This window comes from Fonsecaea nubica (assembly GCF_001646965.1).
Source record: "Fonsecaea nubica strain CBS 269.64 chromosome Unknown Scaff1, whole genome shotgun sequence".
NCBI classification, from domain to species: domain Eukaryota; kingdom Fungi; phylum Ascomycota; class Eurotiomycetes; order Chaetothyriales; family Herpotrichiellaceae; genus Fonsecaea; species Fonsecaea nubica.
The window spans coordinates 1-21,337 of record NW_019173674.1 but is presented as its reverse complement, the minus strand read 5'-3'; the positions used below and the strand labels follow the sequence as shown (position 1 = coordinate 21,337).

Genomic DNA, 21,337 nt, shown 5'->3' with positions numbered 1-21,337 from the left:
CTGTTCTGCTTTTCCGTTTGTTGGTTACACTTTCGGCGAATGCGGATACGGCGCGAACGGCGCGCGGGGAGGGGGGCACGATGGTGGGTGGGTAAGTAGCTTGGGAGTGGGTGTAGGCGCTCAGAGGAGGTAATGTGATGCGATGTGATGGTGATCCCAGGTGTTGATCGAAATGGTAATGGAAGTTGGAGATGGCTGCATGGTCATGGTGGTGGTGCTGCTGACCGCTGACGCTGATGCTGATGATGATGCCCACGTCCGGGGGAAAGCTGAACCACCACCTACCACCCTACCTATCTAACGTACTTGCAGCTTCGTATATTTTTGAACTCGTAGCTGAATGAACCACCCCGACATTGTAGCTGGGTAGATATGAGGCGTCACATCGTCTCCTGCACCTCATCTCTCACTGTCTTCCCTTCTCGCCACACGCGCCTGGACGAGCTGAACTGAATTGACCTGAACTGAACTGATCCGAACTGATCTAAACACAATCGCCGCCCCCCTCCCGACAAAGTTGGGGAGCTGAATCCAGTAGTGAACTCCAAGACTTCCGTACTCGTACATGGATCAGTATCTTGTTGTCCGTAGGTACATGCCCTCGTAGTAAGTTCATGGGCTTCTCCGGAGGCCCCCATGACCCGTAAACTCAATCGCCAGTACATTCTCCGTAGTTAACCTCCAGTCGCACAATTACCTTGTTGGTGTGTGGGTATCTACCTTCCTACCCTCTCGCCTCTCGTGCCCTGTATCTCAGGGTGCGCAGGCAGGCAGGGTATTCGACCTTGTTGTGTTTGGGTACGGTGGATACATGTCAAATGCACCTGTGACATTCAAGTACATGTACATGTACATTGACATGTGTATATCTATGTATGTAGGGGCTAGGTAAGGGATCTAGGTACCTAGAGGAGAAGGGTTCATCCCCCATCCCCCACGGGAACCTCACTCTCCCAGTCAATACCTCGTACATGGATGACGGTGACATTACCTAGTACCTCCAAGTACTGTCGATAGTAGAACAGAACCAGCCAGCCAGCTAGCCAGCCATCCATCCTTCTCACTTGACTTACTAACAACCAGACCTGCCTCATCATCACACACATACCCGCCCGCCTCGATCCTCCCCAACCACCAACCTCCGTAGCCCCCCCTCACATCCCAGCCCCCCGCAACGCGTGACTGACAAACCGTGCATTAGGGTACGCGCATAGTGGCATACGTCCAAACGACGCACCCAACGTACGAGGTACATACGTATGCGAGAAAGGAAATTGATGGCGCCATGGTGCATGATGCACCCGTCTCCCACATCATCTGCGACGTTGCTCACTCTGCTGAGTAAACCAACCAACCAACTAGCTACATGACTGAGCAGCGAGCATCCGGATGATGAATGAGAAAGCAAACTCGCTCGTTGTCGCTCTGTCCCATCCTGTTGGTTCACCTTTGACCAACAGAGAGCAACGAGTACCAAGTAACTTCCCACAAGACACATTGCTGTATCCATAACACCTCCAGGATTGACATGCCGGGTCCCCTCGACTACGGATACAAGCACACTGGCCCAGCCTCGCACAATTGGAGGCGACGATCTCATAGAAAACACAAATGTGGAACAGGCTCGATGGAACAAGAGGCAAAACTCTCAAAATCAAATGGTATTGGTATTAAGTACAGAACCCCGTGATTAAAACAAATGCCAATGTATCTGGTGGTCCATAGTCTTGCAAGGTCCCGTGAGTCCTTGAAGTAGTATCCCCCATTGTTGTTGCGCAAATACCCATAATTCAAAAACACCAATTCCGGCAACCTCCTTCCAGCAATTTTGATCTTGGGAACCACGTGGCTTGTCTGCAAAATATCGATCAAGCCCCGCGATCAGTTCCCACATCTTCCCGGATCTTCCCAGACTCCCGCCGAGCCGCAATATGTTGAATAATAAACCAATCCCAAAAACTGATGAGCCGAACATGAGGGGGTATCTCTGTGCCGATAAAACAGGAAGAACGCCAACAGAACCATGACTGCCTCGTCCGTGACGTGTTGATACAGGGATCAGAGTCATTCTGTGGTCATGTGTTCGTCCATCATGGCTTCATGATAGAACTTTTGATGTCCCATGAAAGAAAACTCCAACGAGTGTACAGTTGGGCCCTGACCGGGCCGAGAAAAAGAAAGAATGACTCATAGTGAAAACCCTCCGATCCAATGCTCCAAGATCAATGTTGTTACAGGTTGCCTAACCCATTAGCGCCAGGGGCCTCGCAGAGGCCATGGCTTGGAGATGTAAGTAGTAGAGATGGTGAGTCGTGTTGAATATTGGATGATTGGCCGAGGATGTGTGGCCATGAAAGTGAGGATGTGTAATGTGGCGGATTTGGCATGAAATTGCCACCGTTGATGCCTCTTGATCGATGTGAGAAGCATTGCCCAAGTCCAAGTCTAGGCAACCGAGGGTCTGCGCAGCGTCTCTTCACAGTTGACATCGAAGCGCATGTTCCAGAGACGGATTTGGTTCATGATCTTCTCCGTCGCCTCGAGGTGGCGATCGCGACCGAAGATCGAGTCGACAAACTCGGTGCCTGCCTTCTTGCCCATGGTCTTGGAACCCTCTCGTTTGGCCGCTTTGAGCATGAAGTGTTCGCAATCCTTGAGCAGTGCCTTGAACTTCTCCCAGAGGCGTTTGCCACTGACGATAAAGTCCTCGACGGTTTCCTGTTTGTCAGGGTTGCGGATGCGGTCCACACATTCTTCGGCCCGCTTCATCTTTCCAGCCAACTTGATAAGGAGGAGCCAAAGTTCGCCTGCTATATCGGCGATGGGCGTGGAGGCACCATGGTGGAAGACAGTCCAATCGTAGATCCACTTGCCAAGTGAGTTGGCATCGAAGACACTACCCAGCAAAATGATGGGCAGCTCGGTAGGATCCCAATGTTTGATAGAGTAGCCTGCGGGGATACCGGCACGGATGGCGTCCTCCTCGGTTGCCTGCGGTGCTGGCTTGGGCTTGGACTTGGGTGTGGGTTTCGAGGTGGACGAGGCCCGTCGCGCCCTCGATCGCTTTGGCTGTTCGTCAATGATCTGCTCCTGCCCATAGTAAAAGTAGGTGTCAGTGCTTGGCTTCCTCGCATGCTTTGTCTTGGACTTTGGTTCTCGGTAGACGTAGTTTGGCTGCATTCGTGCATATTCAGCTTCATCGTCGTAGACATAGATGGGCTGATTCTGCTTGCGCGATGAGGAACGGGTATGATATCTTGAGCTAGGAAAAGTGTGGTAGCTCTCTTGGTTGCGGGTCTTGCCCCTTGCCTCACTCACATAGACATCATCCCGCGGTGCAGAATACTGGACGTTGGGCTCATGGTGCGGTGGTGGTGAGCCCGCAGGCGAATACCAGCCTCCGACCCGAGGGGAGGGTGTGTAGCTGGTCCTTCGCGCGTGTTTTTTGGGTGTTGAATCGTACTGGGGCGCGTAGTGTACGTATTCGGCGCTGCTGTACGGCGACGAGGTGCCGTAGTATTTGGTGTAATGGGACGGCGGGACGCCGTAGTGGTAACTCATTTTGATACCCTTGATGGACGAGATTCTGCTTCCGACTTGGGGCGTTCAACGCTCTTCGCTCCTCACTCCTGCCCCTGTCCGCAACAATCTTCCCCCCGATCTGGGTCTATATCTGACTGATCTGGTCGTGTGTTGTGTTGGCGAGAGAAAAGGTGTGTCCGGAAAATGTTGGTCTGGCTGAATATCATAGCGTGGTTGGCCTCGAACAGGGTGGCTGGGGGTCAAGTCTGAATTGAGTCTGGCGACTCAATTTGGGACAGGCAAAGGTGAGATCAGCTTGGTTTTGCTGCAAATATGCAGACTCTTGCGATCACGCGAAAATTGTGGTGAAGGTGAGGAGAGAGGAAAAAACTCGATGGCTGGTAAGATCTGGGTGCGAGGAGTATATGTTGGTTTTTCGGTCGAGGTGGTTGACCAGGCCCCCAAGGTTTTGTGTGGATTCTGACTAGGGGGTCGCGGAGCAAAGCAGCCGGTATGAGTCGACGCCCACGATGAGTCGACGGTGGACACTAGGGTCGATGAACGAGAAGGCTGTTCTAGTTGAAAACTGGGAATCCGTGTCCGCGCGTCTGAAGGTGGATGAACGCGGCTGTGCCTTTGCCCGTTCGGTGCTGGGCTAGTGTCGAAGTTGCTAGAAGAGAATGGGACCAACTGGAGCCAGAATGCTCAAAAGTGGCCAATAAGCCGTGTGGTCAAAGGATTGAAAAGATCGTTGTTGAAAGGGAAATTGATAGCAGCGTAGGGAAATCAGGGGGGGCAATTAACGTTAAAATGGATTTTTTGGGAAGAGGAAGACGATGGCCCAAGTGTGAGTGGATGCCTTTTTAGGTTTGATGGTATCGAAGGGGTCGAAGTGACAAAGAAGGATTGCGAGGTGGATGCAGCGGATGGCTTGACGGCTTTTCCACACTAAGGCTGGTCCATGCTCTTGCTTGGGCGTGTGCCGTGAACCCAACTGTGATGGCTCGTGTGGCAGGGATCAAGGGTTGAGGCCGGTCTAGCGTGCTGCGAAGGAGTGCCCCCTGGCGAGAGGAGAGGGGAATGAGAGGACGAGAGGAAAAGAGCAAGAGGGGACCGCGATGCCCACTTGGTAAGTTCGTGGGACAGAGGGAGTCGTCGGTACAGGTAATATACGGTAAATACTGATACGAGACGAAGGTGGTGGAGGTGCGAAGAAAGAGGCGAAAAAAAATGTGGAAGTACTACTTGTACTTGACGAGTTGAGTTGAATGAGTGGACAACGGACAATCACCCTGTGACAGCCTGCGGATTAGACAACTGTCGCCTAATCAATTCGGAGGTTCCTGACCCTTCTGGTCCGATTGTTGCTGATTAAACAGGAAGAGTACGAGTAATGATGGAAGCGCCAGCGATGATAGTGGCGAGAAAACCTTGAGCCGAGCGAGCGACTGTGCAAAAAAAAATCAATGAGGGGATTTGGAAGAATAGGAAATGAGCGTGGAAGAGAGATTGAAAGAGCGGAGGATGGTCACTCCGAGTCTTGGTTGATGATGATGATGATGCCTGGCCTTAAGGATGTCAATGGCCTCGCTCAGCGTCATACTTGTACTTTGTAGCTGCTTGTACTTGGATAGGTGCTTCTGGCTTACCTGATCGTGGGTGCTTGGGTTAAACCAGGTTAACCAGGTTAACCCTCATGGTTAATGATCCCAGCGCAGCACATGCCCAAAACCCCTCAGCGCTTTACCTAGGGAGTCATGGAAGTCCGTGCTTCACTGCCCCCTTCGTCCGTGGGAGCCGCTGCTTAAGCCCGTGTCCCCGTCTCCTTTTTCATTCTGGAAGGCCTCGGGACGGGCTAGCCATGCCCAGAGCTGCCCTTTTACTTGATGCCCGGACCACTCCTACCCCCCAAATATGATCAATTGACACCGAAAAGGGGTCACGGGAACTGCGCCGCTTCCCTGCATTGTAAGCTTACCCTCGTACAGTCCGCCCTCTGCCCTCCTCATATGTTCTTCCGATCACTGACCGCCGCTTTACCCAACTCTGCTCTTTTTTGCGACCTCCGAGATCTTGCAGAAATAGCATCATCCAACGGATTCATCATCGTCATCATCATCATCGCCGTGTATACGACGCCTCCTCCTTGCTATGGGTGCCTCGATGTAGTCAATTACCTCTCAATATCTATCTACTTGCCCTTCTGTTGGCTCGTGGCTGTGAGTTACTATCAACGGAATGTCTAAAGGGGCCGGAGGGTTCAACGACAGGGTCAAGATCTTGTCAAGTTTACGCCTGACATCAAGTTCTCAACGAGTCTCAAACACCTGCGGGTCACTCGGTTAGGCTCAGCTCTCCAGCAAACTGCTTTGCGAACCAACGGGATCCAATCCATATCAAAGATCTCTAGTGAAGGTTTTCGCCTCCCCTAACCTGGTCCGAATTCTTGACCAAATCTGTCCTGATTGGTGATCCTGCCAGCCAATTGTTGTCCTAACATGAGGTTATTTTTTTGACCGTCATTCGAACCCAGCTGAAATTCACGGTGATCAGATCCAATTGTTCTTGGATTATGCACGATCGAGCCTTGTCAGGCCTCGCTAGGCCCACCCAGAGGCCGGCTTTGTTGTCCTGTGAAGCTGAAAGGCCGAAGCTGGCTTCCCATCCAATGTCTTCCGTAGCGTGTCCCAAGTCCTCGTACACGGGTACTCGTATATCTTCATGATAACCCTCGATTGGCTCGCGAAGCGTCTTTTCAAAGAGCTGACATGGCACAAACAAACGTGACTCGTGTCTGTGCTGTATCGTGCGGTGCTGCTCGCCCACTCTTGTGCAGGTGACACACATCACTCCTCCACCCTGTCCTGCAGTCAACCTTTCAATTAAGGACCTGATAAGAAAGGGGATCAGCATACCTAGGAGGAATGTGACTTGGTGTCGAGTCTGTCCCAGCGGCGCGGCAGCGCGCAGGAAGTAAAATGAGCTCGAATCGACCTGGGACGACGGGTTGTGTCTACCAGTCACTCGTATTTGCCACAAACATCTCACCTGGAGAAGCCGTCTATCCATCCGCCCACACTCTTCACTGTGTCTGCGCTTTGCATGGTGGTAGGCTCTCACGGCATCGGGAGTCCCTAAAAGGCGTCTCTGTGGTCCTGGCCAGAGCTGGTCGATGGGTCACGTTCGACGGTTCTGTATCTTCGGTATTGCGGCAGTTCTGAATATTACCTTACCTCTTGAATACCTTTGGGTCGGTGGCCGACTCCTTTCACCACGGCGCAGGTTCCTCTGCAGGCCAGTTGGTCTTGGCCATGGTGTTGAGTGGAAGGAGCGAGTGAGCGAGTGCCAGCGCATGCCAGCTTTACATTAGCCTTGGCGCTGGTTCGGGCATCATTGTCATGCTCTTCCACCACTCCAAGTGCCTCGTTTCTTACCGCCTCATTCCCATCTGCTGCATCCTGCTTCATCCTGCACCTACGCTGTCGGCACTCTTCCCATTGACCCATTTGCGTTGGAAATGAGGCAACCTCGCGTGGGTTCGGGTCCAAAAGCCAGCATCGCCCCGAACCGCTAGTTGCTCCCATTTTGGGTATCAACTGAGCAGTAATAACAATTTACTGACGCAGTTATGACTGCTCTTGATATCGACACAACCACTTGAAATCGACAAGGCGGAGCCTCGAAGGGGTTGCTAGAAGATTCTGAGTCCTGCGATGCCTCAGAATTGCGCTGACCCTGGCGCGCCCAAGGCTGTGTTGGGTTGCAGGATGACTTTGCCAGTTGCAACTTGGTGTACAATTCGCGCAGACACGATGCAGCCCCAAAACTCGATGACTTCACCATGAAGGATGAGTAAAAATTTCTCGGATCTCACCTGGGACTCACGCAAACTGTGCCACTATTAGGAACTCCCTGGAAAATGGGAACTCATGCATACCTAGTGGCTTTCGCTAAATCTTGCATGTGGTAGAGCCTTGGTGTGAAAGGGACTATCGAGGCTCAAGATCACCACCATCCTTGTCTCCTGGACAACAGGCGAAGGGCATGTCGCCTTTTCCGACCATCATGAATCAGCCTTGATCACATCTTCCTCACAAAATGGGCCCTCGTTGGACTATACGCTACGAGCGTCCTCTACTTCACCAGCAACCCCGGTCCTCAACTTTGCCTAGCGCGCCAACAGAGTAGCGGTGGAATGCTTCGACCGGCCTCTCGAGGATCTCCCCGAAGATCAATAACTTTTGGTGTCAACACTCTGCCAATAAGCAAACAGGGAAAATTGTCAAAGCATGTCCCCCGAATACGATGCAGCACGGCGCGGATTCACCGACTCTTACGTCTCCTCTTTCCCACCGATCGTCTGCCTTCGCAGCATCAACGAGGGTAAAGAAATCAGTGCCGACGTCCCTAGATCCTCAGTCTTGCATGGGTTCATGACTCGTGTTGAAGAGCAGCTCGGTGAGGCAAACGCCAGCATCAGCACTACAAAGTCGTGATGAGAGTTGGAGAGAGGAATTTTCAATACTGCGGTGCTTTTCGGTGGCTAAGCTTGAACAAGACTCATGTGTGCACTTGTGTATACACTTTGTCAAGCCGCAATTGTGTGACCACGACTTGAGGAGTTGTAGCCATGAACTGGCACTGCACGTCTTGCCGTCGCGGGGGTTGTCAACAGCTACACACAAGGAAAGAATGTCCATAATTATATATAGATACGTCTATATCTATACATCGTACACCTTCAGGAACAACGTCTCTTTCCTATATCCAATCATAACAGAATCTTTGGAAGAATATTGTTCACCTGCCATAGCAAGGATTTTACCTAGAATATATTCCCCAAATTATTCGGTACGCAAGAGACGAAGTTATATGGTCCTCATTTTTGCCTTTACCAACTGTACACACCATGAGATTTGAGGACCTTAAGGGCACGGTGATGGACGGCATTAGCCACGTGCTACGTAAAGAGCAACCGTTGAAAACCCTTGTTTACAATGATCTGCCTCCTTTCAGCTCTGCTTCCTCATGTATACGCTTTCCAGACATTGCATCTCCCTCTATATAGGTGCAAAGTCTGAAGATGGTGTACGATGTAGCCATCATCGGCGCAGGGCCTTGCGGACTGGCTGTGGCGGCGCGGTTGCGCGAAGCGACTCCCTCGGCCCTCTTCACCAACGACGAGCATGCTCGGTATTGGAGGAGGTTCAATCGGCGTGAGACGATCGAAAACGAACAACGCATGTCCCAGAACAAAGCCGCCGTATCGGACCGGAGGAGTGACAGGTCAACTGTTCCGGCCAGATCGATGATTGTGCTAGACGCGCATTCTGACGAGTGGATGTCCGCGTGGCAGGAGAGGTTCCGCAGGCTGCAGATCGACCATCTTCGCAGTCCGCTGTTCTTCCACCCGGACCCGAGGGATAGAGATTCGCTCTTGGCCTTCTCCCACCTCCACTGCCGCACTGACGAGTTGCAAGAAATCCCCAACGTGGCTGGCAAAGAGATTAGCAAGCATCGAATAAAGAAGAAGCGGCAGAAGTGAGTTTGTACCATAAGAAAACTTGTTGGGACAGAATTGTGAGGAGCTCACATGTCTATAGAAGAATCGCACAGCACCTCCGGATCGATGACCGAGACCGGATAGATTACTTTACCCCCTCGACAGCGCTCTTCAATGATTTCTGCAGCGATATCGTGGATAGATATCGGCTTCGGAACCTCGTGGTACGAGCAAAGGTTGAGGATGTCGAGTACGGCGATCTCGGCGGCTTGACTAACGCAGAAGGATTTACCTTGACCACGGACCAAGGAGCGATCTTCTCCCGAATCGTCGTTGTCGCTGTCGGTCCTGGCAGTAAGCCTTGCATTCCCCTCGACAGCAACCTTCAGCTGAGCACGGACGTTGGAAGCGTTTGCCACTGCTTCGACCCAGCAAGTGGACACTATCTTCCAGAGCATCTTCTGAAAAAAATTGATCAAGGGTTACCAACCTCGGTCGTGGTGGTTGGTGGTGGACTGACAAGCGCTCAAATTGCAGACCTACTGATTTGTTGTGGCGTAAACAAGGTATGGCTGTTGCTCAGGGGAGATTATAAGTTGAAGCATTTCGATGTCGACCTGGAATGGGTGTCCAAAGTGCGCAACCAGCAAATGTCGGTGTTCTGGTCGGCAGATAGTGATCAGGGTAAGTTGTCATCAGAGCAAGAATACCGGCCACTGACGGTCCGACAGAGCGCTTCGAGTTGCTCAAAGATGCTCGAAACGGCGGCAGCATAACACCCAAATTTGACAGGATTCTCAAAAGGCACGTCTTAAACAGTCGCCTAGCCATCCTGACGCACACTCGTATCAAGGACGGATTGTGGTGCGCAGGAAGCCGGACATGGTCCATCACATTGTCCTCGGAGCCAGAGAACGACCCTCTGTGCGTCGATCACATCATATATGCTACCGGAGCGGCTCCGAACGTCGAGAGAGTGCCCTGTCTGCAGCACATGCTGAATAAATATCCTGTTGAGTCCATCAATGGGTTACCTACTCTTAGCAATGACTTGATGTGGCGCGACGACATCCCGTTATTCTTGACTGGTGGTCTTGCAGGGTTGAGGCTTGGTCCCGGCGCTGCCAATCTAGCCGGGGCACGACAAGGAGCTGAAAGGATTGCTTGGAAAATCGAGGACTTGCTGGGTAAAGAGCAGACACCGTCGCCGGACGAACGAGTCTCAGCCGTGGCCGGCCTAGGTGTGAGGCAACCTGGGAAGGGGGAGATGAGGATGATGGCTGAGGAGAGGAGTGAGTTTACAGGAGGCTTTGCCAATCAATTTGAGGCATTGACGATCCATGAAGGCAGCTGATGCGAGATTAGTCAAGCGTTGATAGCTTTCCATGTGGATGCCAGTGTTTGTAAGGAACATTTAGAGAAGTGTGAAGGTCAATGTATGTACTGTGCGTACCGAGTACTTGGTACATAGTGGGATAGTGTCGGTCATGCACAAAATACAAGCCAATCTGCACTAGCCCAATTTACTTAGTTGAAGAGCTGCTTTAAAGATTTCTGATCCAACCAGACATGGAATTTGCTGTCTTGGCAATGATGTTCCACTTGTACAAGTCCTACCCCTCGAAGGCGGTGTGAGCACTTTCACTCACAGCACTCGGACCTGTATGAGACTTCATATTTCAACACGGTACGGGATAGGCACACAGATGTAACAGAAACCCCAACAAATGTCCTCAACGAACCGCAAATAGAGAGGTCCACGAGGCTTTGGCTTGCCAGCAGACCCCTGCAAGAATAGAATTGCACATGGGGTTGGCCCAACTCAAACCCCGGACGGCAATTTCGTGCCCCGGTCGCACCACGTTTGGCACCGGCGCTGACAGCCTGATGGCACCGACGGCGCATGGACCATGGGATTGATGAGGCCTCGAGGCTGTAGCGGGGCCTTGCGGCTTACATTGGGCGTTTGCAAACCAGACGCCAGGTGTTTCGAAGATTGACCCAAGACATTTGTGGCTGCACCAATATGGAAAGTTGGGGTACGAAAATAGCGGGAAGCAAACAACAAAGACTCTTGGAGGGTGGACAAATGGCCGTCGCCATGGTGCATGTCTGGCTTCCTCGTAGGTAATCGATCCCACGAAAAAGATGAGTGTCTCTCGCTGGCCTTGCTCGTACCTACAAACAAGTGGAACGCGGCGCAGTTGATTTCCGTCCTCCCTTATGTTGTACTCGTACTTGTACAAGTACAAGCTAGACATTAGCCGAAATCCTGGGTGCGGGTAGCGTACCAAGAAGTGGATTGTGTCTGAGAACCCCGTCTTTGTCGAGTGGACCACGCACCACACGGGCTCGACGGCCCTGAGAGCCGGCGGGGCGTGCTAGAGGAAGACCAGATCGCGAAAAGGACATCCACCACACTTCCTGGAAGCTATGCTCCTCCGAAATTACTCGTACACAATGGGCCTCGAATAACATGGTGATGGTGGCGAGGACAGGGTTTCATTCAGTCCGACGTTTGTCCTTCGCAATAATGGCTGACTTTATTTTTCCCTCTTCTCGATGACATTCGAATATGAGGATGCTCGCGGGAAGAAGGCTCTCCCAGAGGACGGAATATAGCCTTGTACGAGAGAGGTGCCAGCGAGCCTAGGGCAGATTCCACCAATGCTTGTCTTGTGGTGTGACTTGTCCAGTCTCCAATCTTAGTGGTGGAGGACTTGGGCAGCCCTGTCGGATTTGTTGTCTGCAAGATAACAGCGTCACACCCAGTGAGGTTTTGTGCTGTTCCCTTGGTCTAGCCGAGGATGTCAGAGGGCTAATCGGTTGAGAATATCAAGGGCGAGTAGAGCGTACAGCGCGCACAAGGAAGACTGGCTCAATGGGTAATAATGGCATCATGACTTTGGTGGTGAGGAGATTTTGACCTACAATCTCCCCGCCCCCGGCAGTCTTTCCCTTCCTGTCAGCTGCGATACAACTGCCGACTGGCTGAAATCTGGCTTGGGGGCACTTGGGGGGCCGTGGACCGTCTATCAATACTTTCGCCAGGGCGGCCGCAAGGGCGATAGGGACCTGCGGGGAGGCACCTCAGAGGGGTATAGTAGCCTGCTAGGGGTGGGCACAAGGGCACCTTGATTGGCCTCGGAGTCAAGTCCACCACCCACTCCCGCAGCCATCTCGCCATCTCCTCTCCAGTGCTCTCAATTGTCAATCCATCTTCCACGCATTCGACGCCTTCGATTCTATGCCGCCGTTATCCTTCTCTGCATTGTAGATCTCTTCTGGGTGCATACACCTATGCCATATGGGGGTCCGGCTGCCGTTAGATTCATGATCACTTCCGCTGGTTCTTGTTTCCTGTTCCTTTCCTCGCTACTTTCGCTCCAATCTCACATATTCCCATCATCGCATGACCTGACCGATATATTCTCCGGAATGCGGATCTTAGAGAATTCGCCCACTATTCGAACGAGGTTGAACTGAAGAACTCAAGCCTGTGCATGACGTCCTTACATCCTTCCGTTCCTGCTGCTTGTCCCCCCAATTGCCAGCTTACACGTCGAGACTGCAACCACTGTTGATGGTCATGTCAAGCTCTCAGTTCGCCACACCACAGGATGTTGCGCCAGCACCGGCAGACAACGAAACTGTGGTTGCCCCACGGAAGAGGAGGAAACGCGCACCTGCTGCTGGTGCGGCTGTGGACTGCTTCACCTGTACAAGTCGGAGTGTTCAATGCGACCGACGGAGACCGTACTGCTCCCGATGCTTGGACGATGGCAAGGACTGTGCTGGCTACAAAACTCAATTGACCTGGGGCAATGGAGTAGCAAGCAGAGGCAAGCTTCGAGGCCTTTCACTACCCATTGCTGGCACTCAGAAGCTGTCCGCATCCAATTCACCACCCAGACCGAAGAAGAGGACATTACCACCACCATCTTCTCGCGTACCTCAGTTGCAACACATTCTCAATGCTTCCCCGGATGCTCGCCCCACCATCTCCTCGGAAGTGCAATCCCCAGAATCAGCCACCAACGGCAACGTAGACTTCCACTTTGGTCTATCTCATCCGCCTCCAATTACGCCCTCTTATGCCACGGCTACTAGTCCATGGAGCCCTCCACCAGAAGTGCCCGGAGTCAAAATAGCGCCGAGAATCTCTCCGTATACGGCTGCGTCTTGGACACCGTCTGTTGTCCACGGAGCACCTGTTGGTGATGGTCTTCGACGGCCCAGTGCTGTATACAGCGGGAGCGATCGAGTGTCGCCGATGTCACACTCTCCACCGTCGCCCGAATCAGCATACTTTGGACGAGTCTTGAACCACGACTCAATGGGTGTGCCGGCTACTTTGCCTCCTTATACCGAGTCACCTCGAGTCACATCCCCATTTGGTGGGTCGTTTCCTGAGCAGGGGCAGTTTTCCATTTACCAGAGACAGGACGACCGTCTTTTCAGCCACGAACCAGATGTTTCGGCACTCCTACCACAAGGAATGGAACAAGCCCTTGCCCAGAGCATTGACGATGCTGTTGACGGTGAGGTTGAAGAAGTACGTCGAGTCGCGTATGAAAACGAATGTGCCATTGTGGAAGATGACTCTACGGTTGGCTTTCCTCGGTGGTCGCTGCACGACTACAGCCTCTCGCTCTCACCTTTTGCAGGTATTACAGCTATTGGCGCAACCCCACGGATGCAGTATTTGATACAATACTACACTGAGGTCATCTCGCCTGTGATTGTAGCCTTTGACGGCCCTTCCAACCCGTATCGAACTCAGATTCTGCGGCTGGCGGGGAAGAGCGAAACGCTTCAACACGCAATAGCCGCATTGGCAGCAAGTAACCTGAGACAGCGGCGGGAAACTGGATTATCGACAGGCAAGACAGATCCAGCGAGGAGGTCATCCATGGCCCATCTCACCCTCACGAAAGAGGACTGGCATGAGGCAGGCTTGTTGACTCCGCAGGAGCAAGCACGTGAGGAATCCCTTCATAAAGGCATTGCTATACAATCTCTCAATATGCAACTCGCTGATCCTGTTCAACGGATGGACGATTCGATTCTGGCCACACTGCTTATTCTGTGTCTATTCCACATCTGTGATTCAGGGATTGCAAAGTTCCGCACACAATTCGCTGGTGTCAAAAAACTTCTTTCCATGCGCAAAAACGACTCAGGGTTGGATACGAGGGAGGCGAAATGGTTCACACGGATGTTCACCTGGTTTGATGCAATGACTGCCACGGTCAACGATCGCGAGGGACAGCTCCAGGGCTACCACCTGGACGTGTCCGCCCTGTCGGACGAAGAATGGGCACTGGAGAATCTTGCTGGTTGTGACGGCAATTTGTTCAAGATAATCGCCAAACTGGGTAGGCTGAATGTGTTGAGCCAAGGCAAATCAGTTGAGGAAAGTCCTGCTATTGTGTCTCGACCGGTGCCCACGATGTCTTCGGCGCTGCACTTTGACTACAGCAAATTCGACGGCAATGGATGGATGCGGATCGCTGAGGATGACGAATTGTTCTCCAGCAAAGTGACAGAACCCGATGTGAAGACGCAGTTCTGGCGAGAATGGAGGGAAATTCGACAGGCCTTGCTGGCTTGGCAGTTGGATTCGAGTCTTCGCGACTGCCCCAACCTTGGAGTGCCTTACTTGACCGATGAGCAGCGCGTCGACCTCGGGAATATATCTGAGTCCTTCAGATATTCTGCACTGTTATATACCGAGCGCTTAGCCCATCCACAAGTCCCCAGTACGGACTTGGCCATCCGTGGTTGGGTACAAGAATGTCTGAAGTACATCAAAGCTGTCAAGTCGGATGTGTACCTTCTCTGGCCCTTGTTCATTACAGGCAGCGAGTGCGTCGACGATCTTGATCGTGACGTGATTCGCCAACGATGCCTTGATATCCAGAAGGACAGTGGCTTTCTTAACAACAAGAGCTGCTTGGAGCTTTTGGAGAAGGTGTGGCGCAATTATGACGAGAAGAAGAAACCGAGTCTGTTCAGCAGCGAGTATGCGGATTCCTTTGGAGATGTGGATGACGAAACTGGCTTCAGATTTACGACTATTATGAGAATGGAGAAAAACCAGGGTGAGTATATTGTCGTCTGACCGCGACGCACAGGGTTCAGAAGAATTGAACATGTCAGAAGATCAGGTGCTATGTGAGGTAACAAATTACATTGCAGTAAAGGATCTCAGAACCTCTCTGACGAAGGAATGATGGATAATTGGTTACTGTATAGTAGGAAAAGTTTTGGGAACTTTGGTTCACGGTCGTAAATGCACGACTGAGACGGATAGTGACCACTATCTCTGAAGATGAAATCCGATCAATATTTCTCGCCATGGGATCTGAAGTGAGAGTCAATCAATGGGTCGGGAGTTGTATTCATGTAGGGCCAATACTCGGAAAATGCAAGGCTGAGTCTGGTAGCTTTTGATTGGCTGACAACGGACCGACGTAGATTTCAACAGCAGAGCCGGATGCGCCTGTTCCCTTGTGATTTCTCTTTTCCTGCCTAGACATTGTGGCATGTGTTACCACCTCCCCATTCCACCACCAGATCACAAACATGTCTAACCCCCTCTCTGGAACCTCGACACCACGCGCCTTTGCGGCGCAGTCTGCTACCGCGGAAGACCTGCTGAAGTCGCAAACTGTCGGCCTAGTGAACCTCGCGGATTTCCGCAAGAGGCGGGCAGATGTGTTGGAACTGAAAGAGAAAGAGGCGAGAGAGGCAGCAGGGTCCAGGACGAGGACGCCCGAAAGTGACGGGTGAGTTAAATAGTTGGTTGCCGTTCTCGAGGCACGGCAACAGGCCTCCCACCCTGCCTTGTTTCGTGTGGTTCATGGTTTCTTTCCTCTCAAGCGCTTCGAGGGCGGGGCTAATTTGCAAAGCACAGTGCAGCGGTGACACGAAAACCCGACCACGACGGACCTCCGAGTAAGAAGTTGAAGAAGAAAAAGATTGCGGGCAAAGGGCTATTATCGTTTGGAGGCGACGAAGACGAGGACGCAGAGGGCGGAAGTACCGTCTCGTCGCCCGCAGTGCGAAGTTCGAGACCGTCAACCGAACCGTCGCCTGAACCATCCTCCATCACTCGCAAACTAACGCCCAATCCCAACTCGACTCTTCCTCCTCCCCGAGCAATCACAAAAGCGGCACTGGCCGCTGAGGCTCTGGAACGAGAAAGACTGCGCAAGGAATTCCTTGAGATCCAAGATCGGGTAAAGGAGACGGAGATTGAGATCCCCTTTGTATTCTACGAGGCTGGCGCGAATGTGCCAGGTGGCAGCGTAAGAGTCAAAAAGGGTGATCATGTGTGGTTGTTCTTGGATAGGTGTAGAAAGGTGGGAGCTCAACTCGGCGTCTCTGGTTCTGGCTCAGGATCTGCCGGCGGTGGGAGCAGTGCCATGCAGAAGAGGCGCAGGGAGGACTCGAGGAAACAGTGGGCACGTGTGGGTGTCGATGACTTGATGCTCGTGCGAGGCGAAGTCATCATCCCCCATCACTATGAGTTCTACTATTTTATTGCGAACAAGATCCCCGATCCGAGTAGGGAAGGGAAGCTGCTGTTCGAGTACTCTGGGACAGCGGATGTCAGAAAGACTAACCCAGGCGGACAAGACATCGAGACCAATGCTCTGTTACGGGTGCCTGGAAAGACGCAAGAGGTGCTGGAAGGGCATAATGACGACCCAACGCGGACTAAAGTGGTGGATCGAAGGTGGTATGAGAGGAACAAGCACATCTATCCCGCGATTGTATGGAAGGAGTTCAAGGCTGGGAAGGAGTTTGAGGAGATCGCAAAGGGGGGCAGAAGGGATGCCCAAGGCAATGCTTTTTTCTTTGGTTGATTTGGACCTGATAACCACTGATGAATCGAAGCAATTTTACCCATTAATGGAATTCCAGGATGCGCATCTCATGGAAGATGGAGTGGTGCTTTGCAAGGACACGGGGGCAAGTGCAGACAAGACTGAACCTGATCGTCATTGCTCAATTGGCGCAGACGTGGCAGCGGCTGACATCGCGGCAGCCCGTGTCTTTCGCCCATAGCTATACACACTGCGATATCTCCACTGCTCATCTAACTACTCTCCGTTCAGCCATTCACCATACTTCGTCTCCTTGACACAGAGCAATGGAGCAGCACTTGCGGTGCAACAATCAGCAGGGGGGCAGTTGTCGAGCTGCACTCACGGCGGAGGCAATTGTTACAACTTGCGCGCATGTTCCCCCTACAGTCATTCTGCTTCTCTCCGTCGTTCTAATCCGTCTCAGGCACATCTTTTGCATACCCTGCGCTGAAAAGACTGGCTTGTCGACAGCACCCCGGCATCAGCGTCGATGTCCTGTTTGCAAGACCGCCCTACCAAATGCCCACGATGCAGTCCGCAATCTGCTAAATCCACCCGAAGACTTCAAGACCAGCGTCCTTTGTGGCCTCGACCCCGCAACCATCATGGAGTGTGCCCAGACGGCGCTTTCTTTTTGGACATACCAAAAGGCTCAGGAACTGTGACGTTTAATGCTTCGTCTGCTAAGTGACCTTTCTGACGAGAGTGACAGTGCATATCAGCAACATATTGCTAGAAACCTGACGCACGGGCTCCATCAACTCAATGCAGAGGTCGAAAAGACTGTTAATGATGGCAATTCTCGAATCCAAGCTCTGGAGACACAGAATCAGCGTACGAAACTCTAGATATATCCACCGGCGAAGAGTCCGCTAATCAGGGCACAGAACTCTCTACCGATGTACAATCATTGCAACAAAAGTATACGCAACTTTACGACCAGTTTCAAGAGAAGAGCAGGAAGCAAGCACAGACCCAGAAGCTCTACGACACTCTGAAGCAGAAAGTCATGCTGGAGAAGATGGAGCCACTCGCTAAGAACGACGTAACTCAGACATTACACTCCTTCTCTGCCTTGCCGCAAATTGAGGGGGTGCCGTCGGTCGTTGACTTGGGACAAGCCTTTCGCCCACAAGACCCTCCCCAGACAGCAGAAAGGCCAGCTCCCAGACATGGACGCTTTCAAGAAGGTCACGAACGACTTCATCCACATCAGCGGTCCGGGAGCAGTGTTAGTGGCAGCGAAAAGAGGGGCATGTTGCCGCTGGAGAGGCCGCGGATATTGAGGATCCGTAGGTGGTCGGAACCCACCATACTGCTGGTGCTAACCCGCGGCAGCAAACGTGCTGGCTACTTCAGGAACCCCTTTGCAACGGACAGCCTTGCCAAACCAGCCTAGTTTGGGTGTCAATTACTCCGGTTTTCCAACAACAGCCTCACGTTCTCAGCTTTCAGCAGGTGCTCATCATCTGCCAGGATCAGCATCTCATCGCCAGCAACGCCTGAGCAAAGTCGTCAATCCAGCCCAAAGCTACAGTGCTATCAGTTCAGGCATGAAAGTCGGTAGAGCGGGGACGTCTGGGTCAATAGACTTGGGTCCAAGGTTCAATCAATACGCTGGTATGTCTAATTTCCCTGCTGTACGCTCGAAACTGACTCCCCATGGACAAAATCATACATTCAGCGCGGCAGAGTGTGGATCATGCGACCCCGACTGCACCATATTCAGCTGGTTGTTGAGTTGACACAAGCGACGAGGTGTTCTGACCGGAAAAGAAATTCATACTAAGTTGCCTCGACAGCAGATATAGGCCATCCTCTTCACGAAGTTGGTAGTTTTTGCTCCTCTATCTCATCTCATCCCGGTCCCTCAATTACTTTTCTCCTGAGTCACTCAACTCGTATTAAGTGCCACTCAATGGTCTCAGCAGTTGTCCAAAAGAATATATCCGTTGACCTTTTGTCAACTGCACCTTTACCAATCATTTCAGTAAGAGGCAAGGTCCAATTTGCCAGAATATTATACCCGGCGATTGAAAGTAGCGACCGAAAGCTTTACACCCGATCCGAGGCTATCTTCATCTTGCTTGAGCCATCAGATTACATTTGCCGTCGACCCGATTCGTCTCGGTACAGTAAGCGACGAGGCTGTCAAAAGAAGTAGAGTCAGTATGGATGGCAGACCTTCTAACCAATCGGTCTCATCTGGAACCAAAGGTATGGTGTTGGAGTTGAAAACATTACAGAAGCCAAGGCAGAGTGGCCTTCAGATCATTTCAACAATCCGATCCTGTTGTCGTCGCTCGTCCAGAACTTTGATAGGAAAGACTATCACTGGCTTGCGGAACTTGCAGCTACCATTCCTGGTATCAAACCATGGCCCAAGTGGGAGCCATTGAGTCAACCTTTGCCATTTGGCACCCTACCATTCAGCGTCAAGGACTTGCGAGTTAGATGCCAGAATTCGCTACCAGATATGCCACTACTTATGGCGGTAAAATCGACTCATGTCGTACACAGTGAGGGCGGATGTGAAGAACCCGAAGGTGCACTGAGCGGGAAAGGATGTGGCTTGCCGGAGCGAGATCAAGGACTTCTACCGAAATCTAACATACACCGTGAAGAGCCTTTGGAGAGGCCTTTGGAATTCTTCGAATGTATTGGCCACAGGCTGAAAATCCTAGACCCCCCCCCCCCCCCTGTCTGGTATTGAGGAATGCCTGCTCCAGCTGCAGCTTGTGATGGAGATATCTTCGCTTTCGACCGACTCGATACGAGCTGCAGTACGGCTGCTACAGAATGACGGACCACAGCCAGTATTGGTGGATTTGCACGGGTTACACGGTTCTGAGTTTATGGTCTGCTCGAAATGCGCTCTCGATGTCTACCTCTCACTGAGCGTTTGCCTATGGGATCATGCTCGGATCATTCCACTCTGTCGAGAGTGCTCCGAGAATCCCTCCCGAGAGCTTTATAACTTCGAGGCGCAGGGCATGCCATCCATTGCGGAAAATATACGAGGCTTGAGGAATATCGATAACTATCTTGAATGTGACTGTCACGAGGTTCTATCGCCCGACAATGGTTATCACCTCTGCACATTTTGTGCCGCCATGTTCCATGTGCTGGTGTACCTGCAGCACCGGCTAAACAAAGCCTCGGGCATCTATCCGGACAGTGTTCCTTACCAAGTTCTAGAGATGGGCAACACCAGGAGCGGGTATGGTCGCAACTATTGCCCCTGTGGAAAGGACCGGCATCAGCTTGTCGGGAGCTGGTGTGGTATTTCTCAGGAGGAACGGGACAACAGAATGTACCGTCTCTGCACGTTATGTACGGGGCATATTCCACGTGGGAAAATGATGATTCCACAATCGACCAATTGTCTCTGATGAGCGAGGGTGGGTGTTTGTGCTCAAGGATGCACAGAGGGACAGAAGTCAGAGAGGCTGATGCTGGTGCGGGCGGCAATGGAGAGCTTCGGAGGTCTAGCTACAAGTTTCTGAGAAGTCCAACACAGCATCGTTGCTTAGGTACCTACAAAGAGACGAGGCTGGACAAGACAAGACAGGTGCGCTTCATGAACAGGGCGGCAGGGCAACAAGACAAGGCCATGAGAGCCGAGGACAGCAACACCTTGGTATATGGCTTGATGGCTTCAGAGAAATTGAAGCATTGAAATTGTGTCCGACGATGGTCTCTTTCCTTTCTCTCAAACTCTGTCCATCGTTTCCTTATGCTCTAGAACAACATATTTTCTCCGACATGGTCCTCTGTCCCCTTTCCGAAATACTAGAGTAGAACAACCCGTCGGTCTTGATGTGGTTCCTTCTTGCTTTTTGCCTCGGTCAAGTCTCACTTCCCAGTCTTGGTCTTAGTCACAGTTCCAGTCCAGTCCCAGCCCCAGTGCAATCACTGTCCACCTCGAAATGAGATAGAGACGTCATATATACTTTCACTCAATAACTACGCTCGCCCTCGCCCTGGCCCTCGCCCTGGCCCTCGCCCTGGCCTTCGTAGTAAATGCTTTCGATATGATATGTGGGGGACATGGTCATGGTCACGGTCACGGTCCAGGTTGTGTTGGAGGGAGATCAGGAGACGTAACTGATCGGCCCCTTGAGCTTGTTCCGCGGATCGTGCAGTTTCTTCAGCGCGAGCAGTTTGGGGAGATGTTCGGCGTAGACCTAGGAAAGTGAAACCCGGTTACACGGAAAGAAAGGTTAATCACAAGTGCTCTGGAGCTCGGTAGGCGAGTAGTTTAGTACTCCAGGGGGAAAAGAGGGACAGGGGGGGATAAGTGAAAACTCAAGAAATGGGGTGTCGAGGAGAGTGGCGTCGTGCTGTTCAGCGGGGGATTCTCCTTCTCTTTTTCCCTTTTTCCCCCCCTTCTCTTGGAGAGGTTCAGGATATTCAGGAAGAGAGAGAATATGTG

At 52.0% G+C, this 21,337-nt stretch overlaps 4 protein-coding genes across 4 annotated transcripts; 3 read left to right on the top strand and 1 right to left on the bottom strand.

Annotated features, from left to right (window-relative positions):
- Window positions 1-2,445: 2,445 nt before the first annotated feature.
- Window positions 2,446-3,561, bottom strand: AYO20_00005 (hypothetical protein; the record flags this gene model as incomplete). The annotated part of the gene is made up of 1 exon (XM_022638316.1): window positions 2,446-3,561. One exon carries the CDS (start codon window positions 3,559-3,561, stop codon window positions 2,446-2,448), a length of 1,116 nt encoding a protein of 371 aa, XP_022505281.1.
- Window positions 3,562-8,605: 5,044 nt separating this feature from the next.
- AYO20_00004 (hypothetical protein) lies at window positions 8,606-10,379 on the top strand (the record flags this gene model as incomplete). Its single annotated transcript, XM_022638315.1, has 3 exons — window positions 8,606-9,063; window positions 9,126-9,709; window positions 9,757-10,379. 3 exons carry the CDS (start codon window positions 8,606-8,608, stop codon window positions 10,377-10,379), a joined length of 1,665 nt encoding a protein of 554 aa, XP_022505280.1.
- A 2,235-nt stretch (window positions 10,380-12,614) lies between these two features.
- On the top strand, window positions 12,615-15,149 carry AYO20_00003 (hypothetical protein; the record flags this gene model as incomplete). Its single annotated transcript, XM_022638314.1, has 1 exon — window positions 12,615-15,149. The coding sequence occupies one exon, from the start codon at window positions 12,615-12,617 to the stop codon at window positions 15,147-15,149; it is 2,535 nt and encodes an 844-aa protein (XP_022505279.1).
- A 464-nt stretch (window positions 15,150-15,613) lies between these two features.
- Window positions 15,614-16,899, top strand: AYO20_00002 (hypothetical protein; the record flags this gene model as incomplete). Its single annotated transcript, XM_022638313.1, has 2 exons — window positions 15,614-15,816; window positions 15,945-16,899. 2 exons carry the CDS (start codon window positions 15,614-15,616, stop codon window positions 16,897-16,899), a joined length of 1,158 nt encoding a protein of 385 aa, XP_022505278.1.
- Between the last annotated feature and the right edge of the window lie 4,438 nt (window positions 16,900-21,337).